The following is a 12932-nucleotide window of genomic DNA, read 5'->3' on the forward strand; positions in this document are numbered from 1 at the left end:
CCCTCTGGAGAGCCTTACGGTTGTGCGCGGAGCAGTTGCCGTACCAGGCGGTGATACAGCCCGACAGGATGCTCTCAATTGTGCATCTGTAAAAGTTTGTGAGTGTTTTTGGTAACAAGCCGAATTTCTTCAGCCTCCTGATTTTGAAGAGGCGCTGCTGTGCCTTCTTTACCACACTGTCTGTGTGGGTGGACCATTTCAGTTTGTCCGTGATGTGTATGCCGAGGAACTTGAAACTTTCCACCTTCTCCACTACTGTCCCGTCGATGTGGATGGGGGCTGCTCCCTCTGCTGTTTCCTGAAGTCCACGATCATCTCATTTGTTTTGTTGACATTGGGTGTGAGGATATTTTCCTGACACCACACTCCCAGGGCCCTCACCTCCTCCCTGTAGGCCGTCTCGTCGTTGTTGATAATCAAGCCTACCACTGTAGTGTACTCTGCAAACTTGATGATTGAGTTGGAGGCGTGCATGGCCACGCAGTCATGGGTGAACAGGGAGTACAGGAGAGGGCTGAGAACGCACCCTTGTGGGGCCCCAGTGTTGAGGATCAGTGGGGTGGAGATGTTGTTTCCTACCCTCACCACCTGGGGGTGGTCCGTTAGGAAGTCCAGGACCCAGTTGCACAGGGCGGGGTCGAGACCCAGGGTCTTGAGCTTAATGACGAGTTTGGAGGGTACTATGGTGTTAAATGCTGAGCTGTAGTCGATGATCAGCATTTTTACATAGGTATTCCTCTTGTCCAGATGAGTTAGGGCAGTGTGCAGTGTGATTGCGATTGCGTCGTCTGTGGACCTATTGGGGCGGTAAGAAAATTGGAGTGGGTCTAGGGTGTCAGGTAGAGTGAAGATGATATGGTCCTTGACTAGTCTCTCAAAGCACTTCATGATGGCAGAAGTGAGTGCTACGGGGTGATTGTCATTTAGCTCAGTTACCTTAGCTTTCTTGGGAACAGGAACAATGGTGGCCCTCTTGAAGCATGTGGGAACAGCAGATTGGGATAAGGCTTGATTATGTCCGTAAACACACCAGTCAGCTGGTCTGCGCATGCTCTAAGAACACGGCTAGGGATGCCGTCTGGGCCAGCAGCCCTGCAAGGGTTAACACGTTTAAATGTTTTACTCATGTTGGCTGCAGTGAAGGAGAGCCTGCTGGTTTTGGTAGCCGGCCGTGTCGGTGGCACTGTATTATCCTCAAAGCGAGCAAAGAAGTTGTTTAGTTTGTCTGGGAGTGAGACATCGTGGTCCGAGACGGGGCTGGTTTTCTTTTTGTAGTCCGTGGTTGACTGTAGACCCTGCCACATACCTCTCGTGTCTGAGCCGTTGAATTGTGACGCTACTTTGTCTCTATCCCCAGCTGACTCTATGGAGAACAAAGTCTTTATTGAATAACAATCTTGTTCTTTCAGTATTCTTGTCCGAATGAAATGATGTTATTACCCATGCCCAGCATCTTAGTCCCACTACATCCTTAGTCCCACTTAAAAATAATATCATGATCTACATTGTAAAGGTGATTGATTATCTCTAACCACTTTCACTTTTTATCTTACAAGCACAGCAGCAGGTAAGTAGGTAGCCTAAGCTTGTGCTAGTCGGAACGACTCATAGGAGCAGGAGTCTATCTCCTGTTTCTGTGGTGTGAGGCAGCTTGATGTACAAGTACACCCCCTAGACAGGACACTAGTCTATCTCTTGTTTCCGTAGTGTGAGGCAGCTTGATGTACAAGTACACCCCCTAGACAGGACGCTAGTCTATCTCTTGTTTCTGTAGTGTGAGGCAGCTTGATGTACAAGTACACCCCTTAGACAGAATTTAGTCTATCACAGGACCGTACCCCTCCCCCCTTCTATCTAAACTATAGACTTGTAAAGGGACATTTGTAATGATAATAGGGTTAAATATTAAACAGCATCACATTTTTCTGAATTTACTCTGAGAATGTTTCATATGCATAACTGAACATAGTCATCAAACTGGTTAACCAGGAGGGTCCCCAGGTAAATATGGACCTAAACTATGGTTCCTACACTGTAACAGCAATATGCATGTTCCATAAGAAAAATCCAGGGGTGTATTCACTAGGAACCAAGGTGTGAGACAAATTAATATACTATAATAAATGTTGAAACGTTTCCATATTTTCGATCATGTTTGCCTTCACAATTAATGAAGTGTTCATTGTACACAGTTTACCGGATAGTACTATTATTTTGAAGGAAGAAATAAAAACCAAGAACCGGAAGTGCTTCGTTACTGTTGTAGCGGTCACAACACCGAGCCGAAAATCGCACTGTCAACGTCAGACAAACACCCCCCAAAAATTGATTATAAGACAGCTTAGAAAAACGTTAGAAATATGGACGACGACGTGTTGACAACTTTGAAAATATTGATAATTGGTGAGAGTGGTGTTGGCAAGTCAAGGTAAGATAGTATTTTTTGTTGTTGAAGTTTTGCTCATTACAGGGAGGCTATTTAGCCTAGTAACGTTATCTTGAGCTAACCTTAGCCACACTATGTAACTTTTCTTAGCTAACGCTAGCTGTATAACCAGCTGCATCCGTTTGTCCTTTGAATTGGGAATAAAAATAACTTTCCTACACTTGCTTTTTTATCATCTTACTTGATGATTATTTAAAATATTTGCAGGTAAATTGCTAGCTACGTGTTAGTTATTTATCTTTGTCTCGTAGAACCAGTATCTGCTGGGTAAACGAAACGACGAGTAGCTTTCTGGGTACAGAGGAGATCTTGTCACATCCTTCTCGTTTGCCCAGATACCGGTTGATCTACAAGCTAGCTATCTGGAGCTGGTGGAGTGTGGCAAACCCACCCCAGCCCTTGTTAGTTAGCTAACTAAATAGTTTTCATAGGTTGTGGGCTAGGTAGACTATATCTGGTGTGTCAGTGTTAAAATGCCTGCTCTCAGACGTGGTGTTTCCCTTCTGTATCCCAAACAGTCTTCTCCTGAGATTCACAGATGATACTTTTGACCCAGACCTGGCAGCAACCATAGGTAAGTCCTAAAGGAGTATGCCCCAGTGCACTGTTAATGGGAAGGGGAAAACACAGCATTCCCACTCTTATTAACAGCTGTTTTGACACCTTTGCTAGGCCTATGTGACAGTGGAATATTGTTATGTCTCACACATTAGGCTATTCATATTTATGGGTCACCACTTGAGTCTGCTCCTGCCTCCCTCTTTTTGACACAGGTGTGGATTTCAAAGTAAAAACAATTGCAGTGGATGGGAATAGTGCCAAGCTCGCTATTTGGGTAAGTGTATGAAAATGTAATGTATTATCATTCAAATCTAAGCTCTTCCACTGTAATTAGGTTGATTTTTCTAAGGTGTGGCCAATGTACTCTGTGAAGTGAACATCAGGAAATGCACTTAAAAAAACAAAAACATTTTAACCCCTTTTTCTCCCCAATTTTGTCGTATCCAATTGTTGTAGTAGCTACTATTTTGTCTCATCGCTACAACTCCCGTACGGGCTCGGGAGAGACGAAGGTTGAAAGTCATGCGTCCTCCGATACACAACCCAACCAGCCGTACTGCTTCTTAACACAGCGTGCATCCAACCCGGAAGCCAGCCGCACCAATGTGTCGGGGGTACACCATGCACCTGGCAACCTTGGCTAGCATGCACTGCGCCCGGCCCGCCACAGGAGTCGCTGGTGCGCGATGAGACAAGGACATCCCTACCGACCAAGCCCTCCCTAACCCGGACGACACTAGGCCAATTGTGCATCGCCCCACGGATCTCCCGGTCGCGGCTGGTTACGACAGAGCCTGGGCGTGAACCCAGGGACTCGGGGATGACACAGCTGGCGCTGCAGTACACTGCGCGCCAGCTGTGCCATCCGGGAGGTGGAAATTCACATTCTTAAAGGGATAATCTGCAGTGCAAACAAAAACAACGTTGCCACTTGCCAGTGTTTTGGTAAATAACGGATGGTGAACCAGTATCTGTGTGTTATAGACTTCTCTAATGCCCAGAAAGCTCTGACTCAGATTCTCATTCACCAGCTCTGCAAGCATTCTAATGTAAAAATATGTTTATCACCAAATAAGGAATTTCACTGAGCAGCGATTTTAATTTATGCCGTTACGGCTGGTATGTACTTATAACAAAGGTCAAAATAAGTAATGTACAAGCAACTGAACAATGCCTGTTGTAGTTTTCTGACCTGTGACCTTTCTCGGTTGCAAGTATGTTTAATTTTTTTTTTTAAATGGTTGGAAGTACATGCCAGTTGTAACGGGAGTAAATTAAGATAGTTGCTCAACGAAACTCCATATTTGGTGATAAACATATATTTTGACATTTGTTGAATCAGAGCTTTCTGGGTGTTTTTTATAACGCACAGATACTTGTTCAGGCATGGAGAAATGTATCCACTCAACATCATAGACACAGCTATGGACTGACCATCTATGATATCAAAATTTAGTTTTGAGGCTAAACAGTGTTTAAGGTTGTTTCAGCAGGCACAAAAAAAGGTTTTGAAAATGAATCGATACGCGCATTTTGATTTCGTCTGTCCAAACCAGACGCGAACAACCGACTCTTTTGGGTGCAGGTTCAAAATACATATGAAACATTAATGGACATTTGGCTAACTAGATGTTGCTAGCTCGTTTGACCTGGGGTTGGACATTGGGTTGTTATTTTACCTGAAATGCAAATGGTAATTTTTCTGTTTATTTTATGCAAACATGACTGTCCTTGGGTCCATGTTATTGTACATTCCGATAGGTTACCTCCTAAGTTTCAGAACGTTTGTTCCTTCCCTGCCTCCTGAACACATCCCAAGATGCTCTATTTCAGAAGAACTTCATACAGTGTCTTCAGAAAGTATTCACACCCCTTGACCTTTTTACACATTTTGTGTTACAGCCTGAGTTTTAAATTGATACTTTGTCACTAGCCTACTAAATAATGTCAGTGGAATTATGTGAGTACTTAAGTATTCAACCCATTTGTTATAGCAAGCCTAAATAAGCTCAGGAGTAAACATTTGCTTAGCAAGTCACAATATGTTGCGTGGACTCACTCTGTGTGCAATAATAGTGTTTAAAATGATTTTTGAATGACTACCTCATCTCTGTTTTTTAATTTTACCTTTATTTAACTAGGCAAGTCAGATAAGAACAAATTCTTATTTTCAATGACGGCTTAGGAACAGTGGGTTAACTGCCTGTTTAATTAAAAAAAAAAATAATTACTGTGCAAATATTGTACAATCCAGGTGTGGAAAGCTCTGAGAGACTTACCCAGAAAGACTCACAGCTATAATCACTGCCAAAGGTGGCTCTAACATGTGTTGACTCAGGGGGTTGAATACTTATCTAATCAAGATAGTGTATGTGTAGATGGTTGACAACCATTTATCACCCTGTAACAACAACATGTGGAAGACGTTCAAAGGTGCGACTCCTCCTTTCTGAAGGAAATGTAGAACAGCTTGTTCAAGGATAGAGTTGCAAGCACCATGGGGTTGCACCATGAGATGGTGCTATTGTCTAATGTGTCACATAGAGAAGCTATGACGGCGGAAGTTTGGCCTCCCAAAGTGAAATCCAAGATCCTAGCAGGACCTGGGAAGATTGACATGTTTTAGTATTTACTAAATGTGAAGCTCTTCATAGTCTCATCAAATTTTGATAATTGTGACTCATCAAAAAAAAAAATACAATTTCATAAACTAATTGAAAAGGTTGTTATAATTCCTATCCATAATGCTGCGTGTTGATACTTTCTACGAAGTGAATTCCTCTTGACGCTGGCATGGCATGGGTAACAGTTTCTGTGTTCAGTGCTGAAAATTGACACACTGTTTTCTCTCATTGACGCCGGTTGTTGTTGACTTTTGGGCCTGTTAGGACACAGCAGGACAGGAGAGGTTCCGGACCCTGACGCCCAGCTACTACCGTGGTGCACAGGGAGTCATACTGGGTGAGTGTTTGTTTGACCAACAGTGGTGAACATATATTATCACGTCTGGAGCCGTATACACTAAACATGCTGAACTAGGATCAGGTTCCTCCTGGCCATACGATCTTAGACATTATGATGTCAAATTACAAAGCAGTCATACTCTGAGAAGTCCCTGGTCTCCCAAAAATGAGGTGCCTATTTTAAATACTCCATTCAACTCACATTCTCAATTCTGAACCTCTAGTACTGTGGACCTTCACAGTATGATTTCCGTACCCCCACCCCCCCGCGCTTGTATAACACATTTTAATTGTAGATATGGATAAGCTACAGACACTGTTAATCTCCTCTTTTTTTGCTGTTAGTGTACGATGTCACTAAACGGGACACGTTCACTAGGCTGGAGAACTGGCTGAACGAACTGGAGACGTACTGCACACGGAACGACCTCGTCAAAATGCTGGTTGGGAACAAGATTGATAAGGAGGTGGGTGTCCCAGTGCATTGTGGGTCATGCCTGTCTGGCATGAATCTGTCTTTTCAGCTGCACTTCTCTTATTGTCACCTAGCTGCCATTGTCTCCAGTGTTGGATGCAACAAATGCAACAAATAAAGTCCTATCACTTAGCAATGTTTTGTTGCTGGTATTGTACCTGATGCCGTTACACATCCCACAGGGTAACACCTGTTATGTGAACCCATTGTTAAATTTGACAGTTCAGTTTTTTTTGTTTCAGGAAAACCGTGTAGTTGACCGAAACGAAGGCCTTAAGTTCGCAAGGAAACACTCCATGCTTTTTATTGGTAAGTTCTTGGGTCTTTGTAAAATAGCTGGGCGTCTGAGTACAATAACCCGGATACTCAAGTTAATGGGGTCTACTACTTAAAGATCTCTTTCACCGTTTGGTGAGTAAATACCAGTTGGAGACTAGCTTTTACAACAAGTGTGCAGACTCTTGAATTCGGGCGCAGATGTCATCCTGTAACTCTCCATTTGACATTCCTAATCTCCACTGTCAGCACAACACTGAAGGATGCAGCCCTTCCAGGAGAACTGGAGTACGATCGCAAATCTGCAGTCAATCATCTATCAAACCTCATGTCTACATGTGTTTCTATTTCCCAGCTCCAATCGCCTCCTGAAATTAGGTTATAGCATTTCTGAAGACTTTCCATTTTAGAATGACAAAATAAAAGGGTTTATGGAAAAGGGTCATGTTTTTGTTTCTATGTGCCGTGTAGGCTACACAGTGCCCAGTGTGTGTGTGTGTGTGTGTGTGTGTGTGCGTGTACATACACCTTTTTCTAGATGCGAACATTCATATTTTATGAACGCTGAATGTGTGTATGTCTACACATGTCAATCTAAATTGCCCAAATCAAGATCATCATCCATCATAAGTCAGAAAATCAACAGAGTAAAGATATCTCCTTAGAAAATGACCTTAATGTATGGACTGGGTGACTCAGACATCACTCTCGGGGTGAAGAAATCCATCCCAGTCCGATGTTGTAATGGCACTTGTCATGCACATATTTTGATGCATTAAAAAAATCAGCTACTGGGACTTGAACTGAAATAGTCTGAAAACGTATACCCACTGTCACTTTTGCTCCCATTTTTATTCAAAACAGACCCTAAAATAGTTTTGAAGTGAGTTTTTGTTGTTGTTGCATCCCCCTTAATGCTAATATCACACTAATGTGCCCTTCCACTTTGATAGAGGCCAGTGCTAAAACACGGGATGGCGTCCAGTGTGCCTTCGAGGAGCTGGTGGAGAAGATTCTCCAGACTCCAGGGCTTTGGGAAAGCAACGCCCAGCCACGGGGCGTTCAGCTGGGGGACCAGGAGCAGCGCGGGGCTGGAGGCTGTGGAGGATATTGTTCCGTACTGTAAACCTGGAACCAACCCAAACGGCATACTGGAAACCAGAACCTGAGAAGGATATTAAGAGTCCGTTAATATACTGTGTGTGTGTTTTATATACTGAGTCACGGTAAAGGGTTCACATCTGCACTTTCCGATGTCTCGGTACAAAGGGACTTTGCGGTTTGCACTCTTCCTGTAACGCCAGCCAGTTGTCACAGTGCGTCGTGTTGAGAACACAGTTGATTTTCATCACGTGTAAAATATCACGCTAAAGGAGGTACATTTTGTTTTATCGTATCAAGTTTGTTGAACCACACCAAGTCACTTGTAACTCTTGTCGAACACAGGATGGTGAAACGGGGTCTTCTCTACACTATATTTAATACCTTCTGCTACACGTTTATGCAATACGTTATGAATAGGATCATTGCGTCATGTCAAGTACCTACCAAGTTATACCGCAGTTATAACCTTCGCTATTTATGTCGTTTTCTACTGGATGAGTAGATCTGCATGCCTTAACTATGGTTACCGTAGGACCAATAGATGAAGGTAGAGTCCTTCGATGTGGGGTGGGGCTTCAGACCTTCCACGCGCCTTCACTTTGTCCTAGCTAGTGTTTTGTAGGTCTATAACCCCCCCCCCTCCTCCCCATAAGCACTTCGTAACAGCTGACAGGCATTCATCACCACGCATTGTGCGCCTAGCCATAGACAGACATCCATTTAACGTGGAAGAAGAGTGTACACTTCAAACGTATCCATCCCACTGGTTGACAACCAATTGTCATTTATTTTTTATCCTCTTCCATTTTATTTACTTGGTGATTTCTCTATTCCAAGCTGTTAAATATTTTATATTTTCTTCCACTTTTTATTTCCTGATGTGGGAACATGCATGCAATGTTTTACGTCTTCGTAAACCACAGTCCATGTGGCATTGATATAGCCTAGTGGTGTGCTTATCCATAGCTGTTACTGGCTCAAATGTTGAAGGGGGAAAAAAGTTACCAGTTTATTAAAGCTATTGCAAAATAAAGTGTTTTTTTTTTCTTTTAAAAAAAAAAAAATCTACTTGCTTTCATTCTGACCTAGCTGGCCCTTCAATCAATCAATCAATCAATCAATCAATCAAGCCTTCATATTATATAATGGGTGTTAGTTCAAGCATGCTTATGGATGTTCAGTGTATCCCGTGGTCTGGAAAAGGGATGCATTTACATGGATCAGCCCAATAGGTTTCTCTCATGCCTGTCTTGTTAAATGGTCCACTCCGTAACATATTACACACAGTCATGTGACACCACACGTACATGCAAAAACTCATTGTCAAGACAGATTGGAAACTGTATATCTGTAGCAAGATATACAGTATGTTTGCATGTTTTGCTATTTGAATTTTAAATAATGATCCTGTATATTTGTTGTATCTTCAGTTTTTGTCTGACTTTTTATTTTTTAAGTGGGCTTGTTTTCCATCTATGAATCACCTTATGAATATCTATACCATAACATTCAAATGACACTTGTAAGTGGTGTTGTGCTCGGTCATGACATGGACATTTTGTATTATTTCAAACTGAAATAAAAGACGACGGGAAGAAGAGGAATGTTCTGGTTTTGAGTTTGCTGTTCGAGTTGCCTCCAGAGCACTATTTCTCTACTGCAATAGGCTATTTTTTACGAGCTGAATGTTTGTGGGGAATGCGCGTACCGGTATTCTTTAACTATTTGTTTTCTTATGATAATCATAGCTTTAATACAGTCCAAAGGTCCTTTTAGTTGTTGAACTGTATTGAATGTCAATGTTAGCTATACCTAACCAAACTACAGTATTTATACTGAGTCCAAAAAATTAAGAGCACCTTCCTGATATTGAGTTGCAACCCCCCCCTGAACAGCATGAATTCATCAGGGCATGGACTCTACAAGGTATCAAAAGTGTTCCACAGGGATGCTGGCCCATGTGTCAAGTTGGCTGGATGTCCTTTAGGTGGTGGACCATTCTTGACACACACGGGACAAATCAGAATGTTATTTGATTTGAAACTGTTGAGCAAGAAATCCAGCAGCGTTGCAGTTCTTGGCACAATCCCGGTGCACCTGGCACCTACTTCCATACCCTGTTCAAAGGCACTTAAATATTTTGTCTTGCCCATTCACCCTGAATGGCACACGTACACAATCCATGTCTCCAGACTTAAACATCCTTCTTTAACATGTCTCCTCCTCTTCATCTACACTGATTGAAGTGGATTTGCTTGCTGTTTGGGGTTTTAGGCTGGGTTTCTGTACAGCACTTTGAGATATTACCTGATGTACGAAGGGCTATATAAATACATTTGATTTGATTTGATTTAACAAGTGACACCAATAAGGGATCATAGACTGACCAGGTGAAAGCTATGTCATGGAAAGAGCAGTGTTCATAATGTTTTGTCCACTCATTGGATAGATGTGAGAAACTTTCCTGATAAACTTCTACAGATCTAGCTCAACAGGCAAGACTTTGAACACACTACTCATGATGTCACCAAAGCATGTGAAAGGGACCAGTGGAAAATGCTACTAAGCTATGTTTTAGGGTATTGTCTCTGAGCCCAATTTATGATTATGTGCGTATGTTCAGTGTCAGGAGAATGTCCCCAAAATGCATCATGATAAGTCCACTCTGTCAGATGGCCAATACAGTGATAAAAAAAAAGAAGTTTAACTAGCAGATGTATGGTTGTGCAGCCTTAAAACTCATTCTATAAGAACGAGACATAAGTGGTTTCTGAGCAAAAAAAACCAAAATTCATCATTTTTAGTAAGGTATAGCCTAGTGGGATAGGATTAGCAAGAGAAGTTGAACATGTTTCACATTTATTTAATCAAATGTATTATTTCAAAAGTATTTGCACTGCTATGTTGTGATAATATTTATACCTAGGATACAAATACAGTCTTTAAAAAGTGAATATAACAAGTCACTGAGAATTTTTGAGAATTGAGAATTTTTCTTAAATAGTCAATCGTCAAAAATGTAATCAAATATATCTCACGGTTACAATAAAGAAATGCACACATTGACCCCCTCAATATCATTTTTTTATCGCTCAAACATTACAATCCGATAGAAATACTATAAGGCAGGAAGTGGTGAATGAATGAGACTTGTTAACCATGTAGTATGCAGTTCCTTCAGACCCCTTTGACTTATTCCATATGTTGTCGTGTTACAGCCTGAATTCAAAATATATTACATCCATTTTTTTCTCTCTCTCACCCATCTACACACAATAGCCAATAATGCCAAAGTGAAAACATGTTTTTGGAAATGTAAATAAAGATATCACATTTACATAAGTATTCACACCCCTGAGTCAATCGCGTTTTAGAAGCACCTTTGGCTATGATTACTGCTTTGAGTCATCTGGGGTATGTCTGTATCAGCTTTGAGTCATCTGGGGTATGTCTGTATCAACTTTGCACATCTGAATTTGGGGATTTTCCTCCCATTCTTCCTTGGAGATTTTTCTCAAGCTCTGTTAAATTAGATGGGAAGTGTCAGTGAACAGCAATCTTCAAATCTTTCCACAGATTTTCAATGGGATTGAAGTTTGGGCTTTGGCTGGGTCACTCAAGGACTTTCACATTCTTGTTCTGAAGCCATTCCAGCATTGCTTCATTGCTTTGGCTGTATGCTTGCTGTCATTGTCCTGTTGGAACGTAAATCTTCAACCCAGTCTAAGGTCATCTGCACTCTGAAGCAGGTTCTCATCAAGGATTTTCCTGTATTTGGGACTATTCATTTATAGTTGTTTTTTTCATTCTTACCAGTCTCCCAAGTCCCTGCCACTGAAAATCATCCCCATAGAATAATGCTACCACCACCATGCTTCACAGTAGGGATGGTGTTAGACGGGTGATGAGCTGTGCCTGTTTTTTTCCAGGCATTTTGCTTTCAGGCCAGAGCAATTTTTGTCTTATGATCTCTTGTCTTTCACATGCCTTTTTTGCAAACTCCAGGTGTGCTGTCATGTGCCTTTTTCTCAATAGTGGCTTCCATCTGGCCACTTTCCCATAAAGCCTAGATTGTTGAAATGTTGTAGAGACTGTTGTCCTTTTGGCAGGTTCTCCCATCTCAGGCAAGGAACTCTGTAGTTCTGTCAGAGTGGTCATTGGGTTCTTGGTCACCTCCCTGACCAAGGTCCTTCTTGCTTGGTTGTCCAGCCAGCTCTAGGCAGATTCTGGGTTGTTTCATATTTTTTCAATTTCCCAATGGTAGACACCACTGTGCTCTTGGAGATTTTTGACATTCTAGAAATTGTTTTATACCCTTCCCCAGATACAGTACATGCCTCATCACAATTCTATCTGGGAGATCTACGGACAGGTCCTTGGACTTCATGATATAGTTTCTGCTTTTACATGCACTGTCAACTGTGAGACCTTATATATAAAGGGGTGTTTCTTTCTAAGTCATGTCCAACCAGTTAAATTGGCCACAGGTAGACTCCCAAGTTGTAATGAGATCTCAAAGGAAATTGATCAAAGGAAATTGGATGCACCTGAGCTCAATTTGAAGTGTCTTATGTGTCTTATAACTTATGTAAATTAGATTTCTGAGTTTCATTTGTAGACATTTAAAAAAAAATATATTTTATCTTTGTCATTATTGTGTGTAGATGGGTGAGAGAAAAATAAATAATATTTAATACGTTTTGTATTCAGGCTGTAACACAACAAAATGTGGAATAAGTCAATGGGTATGAATACATTCTGAAGGAACTGTTGGTTATCTGGTAGGTGGAACTGTCCGTCTTGGAAGAAAAAGCCAGAAGCATTCCAAAGAAGCAAGAATCAGGTTGGCACAACATTGTCTCTGCTCCACTTTTCAGCATATTTAAAGTCATGTGGTTACTTGGACGTGCTTCAGTTCGACTAGTGGCTAGCCAAAGTCGGCTAGGCTAACCAAACGAGTGTGCTCGTAAACTCACTGAAGACCTTCGCTTGAAAAATGAGAAAATAGTACTGTTTGTCCATTTTGAGAAGCTGTAGCCAATATATACTTCCTAAAAAGAGTCAGAATGAATCTAAGATACAGTAACTCAAGAAATCGGTCATTGAT

At 41.7% G+C, this 12932-nt stretch overlaps 1 protein-coding gene across 1 annotated transcript; it reads left to right on the forward strand.

Annotated features, from left to right (window-relative positions):
- Positions 1-2259: 2259 nt before the first annotated feature.
- On the forward strand, positions 2260-9429 carry LOC124042143 (ras-related protein Rab-18-B-like). Its single transcript, XM_046360518.1, has 7 exons — positions 2260-2428; positions 2965-3020; positions 3220-3281; positions 5896-5968; positions 6316-6437; positions 6688-6754; positions 7675-9429. Exons 1-7 carry the CDS (start codon positions 2361-2363, stop codon positions 7845-7847), a joined length of 621 nt encoding a protein of 206 aa, XP_046216474.1. The 5' UTR covers positions 2260-2360; the 3' UTR covers positions 7848-9429.
- Positions 9430-12932: the final 3503 nt, after the last annotated feature.

Source organism: Oncorhynchus gorbuscha, linkage group LG08 (assembly GCF_021184085.1).
Source record: "Oncorhynchus gorbuscha isolate QuinsamMale2020 ecotype Even-year linkage group LG08, OgorEven_v1.0, whole genome shotgun sequence".
NCBI classification, from domain to species: Eukaryota; Metazoa; Chordata; class Actinopteri; order Salmoniformes; family Salmonidae; genus Oncorhynchus; species Oncorhynchus gorbuscha.